Below are 6,633 nucleotides of genomic sequence, written 5' to 3' on the forward strand. Positions count from 1 at the left end.
CTAAGCCTTTCTTGAGTTCCAAACTAAAAATAAAAAATGATACTGTTTCATTTTTTATTTTTAGTTTGGCACTTAAAAATAGTTTAGACCGCCAGACCACAGAGTATAATATATCGTCAAAATATTACCACGACAGAAAAGGTGATTATATAAAATGAAAATTAAATAAAACATAAGAAGGCTGATTTAAGCATCAATTTCCCTTTGCCACTTTTTAATCTTGTTTCAGTTTTATGACGATTAAGCAACGCTAATTTAATGGTAATAACCGTCAATGTTACTGTTAAATTAAATTAATTAATTTGAACGTGTTGGAATGCGGAAGCTTGTTTCTCGGCCAATGGCTTTCACCGGCAATATATTCATACTAAACTTGAATACCGACGCACCCTAACTTTTTATCTACAGAACAAACATTCAAGTTCACTGGAAGAAACAAAGGACTCCTTTCGTCTTCATTCAAAAACTTAAATAGCCATTATTTTCTCTCAGGTGTGTAATTTTAAGCGGCGTTCACACGGCCAAAACAAGTTTTGACATTATAATTGGAAAACCTTGAAAATGGGACTTTGATCAAATACAGGTGTATTGGCCTGTTTAAGCACCGATTTTACACCAAAAATCGGATCGTGTTTTTCTTTGATTGGCTCTCTCAGAATGCAACCGATATTCAAAATGAACAATCTTATAGAAAGGTCGGTCCTAGCTCTATCAGATACTCATCACAAAAATTCACTGACTTGCTAATTGATGACGTCACCAGTGGTTCAAGGGCCGCACCTCCAAATAGCGCCTAAAATGCGCGTTTAGGAGTGAAATGGTTTAGACCGAGACCACCGTTATAGCAGCACGAAGATCATCGTTATATTCGATTTATTTAAAGCATACTTAATAAATTCCTTAAATTCTTACGATATGTTAACTCAATATTAGTATTTCTTCTCATAGAGACCACAATAATGCAAGAACAGAGCATTACTTCCTTATTCTATTTATTACCTTGCGGAAGAAAAGGGTTTACATCAAATGGGCTCTTTTCAAACCCATAGAATGCAAGGTTTTTCATAAAAAAGCGAACGGAAATGCAAAGTTTGGACGGTTGGATTTGCTTGTGTGGTTTTTCTATCATGAACATGTTCCGCCCCTTTCAAATTACCAAGGGAAAAGCCCTCGAAAGGAGATTGACTTTCCCACTTATGCCGTGTTATTTAATAAAAAATACTGTTTAATTGCCTCACGATGTAGTCGCTTGTGAAGAGAATCACCACGCTTCCAGTCTTCTACACGGGCGATAGCCGAATTTATTCTATTTCGTTAACTAGAATAAAAAGTTGAAAAGGGAAATCGGCACATAAATCAGCCTTCTTATGTTTTCATTAATTTTAATTTTTTTTAAAAAATCACATTTTCTGTCTCGGTAATATTTCGAAGGTATATTATCCTCTGTGGTGGTCTAAGCCATTTTTGAGTGCCAGACTAAAAATAAAAAAATGAAACCGTTTCATTTTTTATTTTTAGTTTGGCACTCAAAAATGACTTAGATCGCCAAACCACATCGTATCATATACCCTCGAAATATTAACACGGCAGAAAAAGTGATTAATCTTGTTTCAGTTTTGTTTCAGTTTTGTGACGATTAAGCAAAGCTAATTTAATACTAATACCTGTCAATGTTATTGTTTAAATTAAATTAATTAATTTGAACGTTTTGGAATGCGGAAGCTGGGTTCTCAGCCAATGGCGTTGACATGTATACATCCCGGGCAATATATTATTACTAAACTTAAATACCGGCGCACTCTAACTTTTTACCAAAAGAACGAGCTTTCAAGTTCACTGGAAGAAACAAAGGGATCCTTTCATCTTCACTCAAAAACGTAAAGAGCCATAAGTTTCCCTCAGGTGAGTTATTTTAAGCGGCCTTTACACGATAAATTTCATGTTGGCAAACTCAAGTTGGTGTGTGTGAAAGATGCAACAACAGTTTGTAAACACGTTGTCAAACTGTTGGCGATAAATAAAAAAAAAATAAAGTTCTATTTGTCGCCAACAATTTGCCAACTTGTTTGCCAACTATAGTTGTATCTTTCACACACACCAACTTGAGTTTTTCGTGCAGAGGCAGGGAAGCAGGGATGGCGCGGTGGTGAGAGCTTGTGGGTTGAATTTGTTGTTGGTTCTCGTCCTTGCTCCGAGGTTTTTTCCCGGGTTCTCCGGTTTTCCTCTCTCCACGAAAACCAACACTGCTAAATTCCATTCGATCGGGAACAGTGGACGAAGAGCCACTCTGTGGAAGTGCCACTGCACTGCAAATTCGAACCCATTTATTTTATATTTTTTATTTATTTCAAGGCCGCTTAAAAGAAAGAACTTCATAGGATCCCGATAAGCGTAATTTTTCGTATCACATTTTGCTTTTTTTTTATAGGTTACAATGACAGGAAGGAAGTTGGTTGTATTCATTCTGCTGATTGTGTCAATGGAGCTGTTTTTTGGTAGCGTTGATTCCAAATGGTGGCGTCGCCGACGCCGCCGTCGACGATCTCCACCTCCACCTCCACCGCCAACCACTCCTCCCTGCAAATCAACCGTTCCGTATCCTGGGATCATCAATTGGCACAACAAGTGGCATCAGTCATTCTCCGCTTATTGCCCATACAGTAAGTTGATACATTCCACTTGATTTCTAAATCTTTCTGCTACGGCGAATGTCAAGCGTATTTTTTTTTAAGTGGTATAAAATCTTAACTTCAATAAATCACACAGAACGTACCATAGAAGAGTCTTCAAGCAAGCCCTTGCCTTTTCAGGCTTATATATGCAGTTAAATGTTGCATTTGATATGTTTCAATTGATGCGCTGATTTGGATGCAACCTATTTTAGTCCGATATAAGAGAAATATATACAAATTGCAATATCGTTTACACTAAAAATTATGTGTTGAATTCTAGGCTACTCAATGGCACAGTGGCTCAGTGTTTTCCGACTCTGCCAAGAAGACCGAATTCACCATTTTCGATGCAGTTTTGGACCCGCTATCTTCGATCACAGCAACTGTGGCTGGACGTCACAATTTGTGAATGACGTGAAAAAAACATTTATCTTCAAATGCCCCAGCCAAGGTTTCATCAATGGAATAGGAAGCTATTTTGATAAAACTTCCAAAGATCGCAGGTAGTTAGAAAAAAATAGCCTTTTTCTACTTCCCGTGCAGTAAGTTACACTTCTTCTAGACTCCTAGCTTTACCTAGACTGTTCACAGCGCTCTGATTTACTTTTTTGTTTTGTTGGTTGATGAGCGCGGGAAAGAACGGAGAGGGAACTGGACGCCAGCACAATAATAATAGGCGCTCCCACAACTCTCCTCCCTCCCCTGCGCTTCGCGCTCGTGCTCACTTCGCTCGCCGATTCTTTCAGTTTTTGAGTTGACAAATAGGGAGGCTGCGGGCAGTCTGAGCTTTTCCGATTATAGAGCGTTTTCACGTGACGTTATAAAAATTCTTAATTCAAAACTCTTGAACCTACCAAGCTGTTCTTTTAGTATACTCTATACATCAGTGTCACTGGTGAACGTTTTTTGCCAGAAGAGTGTTTTGTTTTGGAGATAAAATGTTTTTAAATTTTAGACAGCTTAACTCATCGTCATCTTAAATGTTAGAGAAAACAACATTTCAGCACTTTAAAGCACTTTACAGATATGTTTATAAATTAAAAAAGAATTATAACTAAAGCTTTCCGAAGGCAACACATGACTTTGGTAACAAAATCTTTCTTTCTTCATGCAGACAGTATTGGCCGCAGTATTGGTGTACCAAAGTGGAACACCAATATAGCGGACTCATACGACGCTCTGTAATTTTCCGAATTTTTTTTCTCAATAACTTGGCTGCAATGAGTGCCACTGCAAAGTTAAAATTTGGGGAAGGTATTCTTTCCCACACACTCCACGATCGCTGAGTTTGTTGATGTTTTTGATGCGAGAAAAACGATCTTGTTATCTTGGTGAAAACGCTCTATTCTCCCCATTCCTTCTACACTTATCATTATTTAAATAAATCAAATTAAATTAAATTAAGGGTACATTTAAGGAATTTACCTTCGGCAAAGTACACTGAGTATTGTTATAGCAAATATTGAATTTCTTGACCTGATGTATTTCCTTTACAGATTTAAATTCCGCTGTTGCCATGTCAATGGATACCAGCGCTCTAACTGCAAGACCACGCCATATATGAACCAGTATGGGGGACTGTTGAACTACATTGTGGCACAGGGTTACACCTTAGTTGGCGTGATAAGCAAACACTCAGTGGAAGAACCTTCGAAAAAGTTAGTAAACAACTAATTTACTACCAAAAATAACTTTTACATATTATTTAAAACAATCGGTGTTCAAAATGTGTTGAAGACAAAAAGCGAAATTATTTGTTCTCAAGATAAATAAAACTGTTGTGATAAGGCTCCTATCAGAAAAATTAGAAATATAAACACGTAAATAAAATTAGACTAAACTTAAAAAAAAATGAGCAGCATTATTTGTTTGTGCAATCATATAGTAAGTTTATTTATCCTGGTAAAGGGGGAGCGCTGTACTACAAAAGTTAATATCATATCACGACAGAGCAAGTTTTTTTTTTTTATCAACAAAATAAAAGATCGATAAATTAAAGTATCAAGAGAATCTGCAACTCAATTAATATTGCATGGCCCTTGAAAGGGCCATGTAACCAAATCGCCCCTTGAAAAATGTGTCTTTGTTTTTATGTTTTGTATTCTTTTTGTTTTTCAGCTTTAGCGATCGGATCTGGAGGTTCGAATACTGTCAAGTTAAACGGCAAAATGGAAAGAAGTGAAGATCTGAAACAGTCTGGAACGGCACAAAGTGCAAGGAATAATGCTAAAGAAATTAAGCAGGGCCTAAATATAAATTTTAAAGGTAAAAAACTTTGACGATGAAAATGAAGATAATTTTATATTAGTTTTAAAAAAGAGATAAAAAATAGGGGCTTTAAACAACTCAGTCAACAACGTTAAACTCAAAGTAAGCAAGTGAGTAAGTAAGTGAGTGAGTGAGTGAGTGAGTGAGTGAGTGAGTGATCTTTATTTTTAACACGATGGGGATAAAAGCTGACAAGCTTCTTTTGTGTATATTGAAAAGTATGTAAAAGTTTAAAATATATACAATTAACAGCTGGAATTACCTAGAAACAGCAGAAATGGTGTTAAAATGATGGATATGCGTTTTTACTTTGGTTTTCTTTTCAAGGCCATCATCAAAGCCATACAGTTGCATATCTTCAGTAAAATACAAAAAGTCAAGAATTGCTTTTGAAATAAAAAGAACCATGAGAAAATTCGGTTTTTCTACTAAGCGCTGTTTAAGCTTTTGTTTTTCAGTATTGACGTAGACAAAGAAAAGTTAGCTAATAGCTTTCTGGAGTTTTGAAACGCCTGCTTTCTCGATTTTTAAAGTCACTATATAATTATTTTCATCAAAAAGAGAGTATGATGTAATTACATGTAAGGGGTTAATTGTCCTGAGCTTCTCAAATCGTAATAAAACCTTGCACATATTCAATTTTCATTGTATTTGTTTCAGTTGTTTTGTGGGGCATGCGGCCACTTAAGATTCGATTAGATACTAAAAAGAAGGGTTTTCTTGTTGCAACAGGTTTAATGTCTTAGCAAGACTTGATTAATTTCACTACAGGAAAGCAGATTAAAGATAACATTCCTTAGCCATACTGCATGTTAGCTATTTCCTCCGCCTCTCTCTTCTAAAAGATCAAGAACAGACAACAGTGGATACTCAGTTAGCAGAGACTTGTTCTAGCATAGTTTATTTCGTCAAATCTTGGGGTACCACACACTACACAAACAAATTATATATAAAGAATTTATCCCGGCCAATAGCAAAACGACACGCACTGAACAACGCTATGTCCCGATAAAATCAAAAGAACAGACAAAACAAGAAGTCCATTTGCAAGCGCTCGATGGCAGAGTGCGCTCTTTTAAATACCTCAGCTAAACCTAAATAGGCCGCGTAGAGCCCTATCCTAAACTATGTCTAACGCGGTCGAAATTTCTGAGAATATCTGACCCTTTCTGAAATGCCCACAAATTGTAATGCATACCTTACTACAGGAAATTTCGCGACATATAATTTGGCGATTCTAGAAAAGATATTTTCCGACATTTTTAAATTAAAATCTCTGGACACCTGTCAACCTAAGGAGGGGTAGGGAGGGTGCGGGGTAAAAAAGTATCTAAGCTTCTCAGATACTTTTGGAGAAAACTAATACAATACAATAATACAATACAATACTGACAATACAATACAATACAATACAATACAATACAATTTTAATATCCATACGTGAGACGAGGTCTCCCTCAATGTCCGAGCCAGAGGCTCACGTATAAAACGTAGGACTTAAAATTAAAATACACTAAAATATATGCTATTAAAAGTATATACAATTTATCCCACCCATTAAAAATAGAATGATAAAAAGGACAAAACTAACACCATCTCCCTTCCCTTACCCCATACTGTATAAATAGTTTAAATCAATGGATCAAGTGATAAAGAATTAAAAAAAATGCAAAAGGATAAAAAACGGTACGTG

General features: G+C 36.2%; 1 protein-coding gene across 1 annotated transcript; it reads left to right on the forward strand.

The window, feature by feature from the left end:
• Positions 1–1,820: 1,820 nt before the first annotated feature.
• LOC144630019 (dermatopontin-like) lies at positions 1,821–4,917 on the forward strand. The gene is made up of 5 exons (XM_078488297.1): positions 1,821–1,902; positions 2,429–2,660; positions 2,953–3,175; positions 4,169–4,330; positions 4,791–4,917. Exons 2-5 carry the CDS (start codon positions 2,435–2,437, stop codon positions 4,852–4,854), a joined length of 675 nt encoding a protein of 224 aa, XP_078344423.1. The 5' UTR covers positions 1,821–1,902; positions 2,429–2,434; the 3' UTR covers positions 4,855–4,917.
• Positions 4,918–6,633: the final 1,716 nt, after the last annotated feature.

Source organism: Oculina patagonica, chromosome 11 (genome assembly GCF_052425735.1).
Source record: "Oculina patagonica isolate OP01 chromosome 11, crgOcupat, whole genome shotgun sequence".
Lineage (NCBI taxonomy): Eukaryota > Metazoa > Cnidaria > Anthozoa > Scleractinia > Oculinidae > Oculina > Oculina patagonica.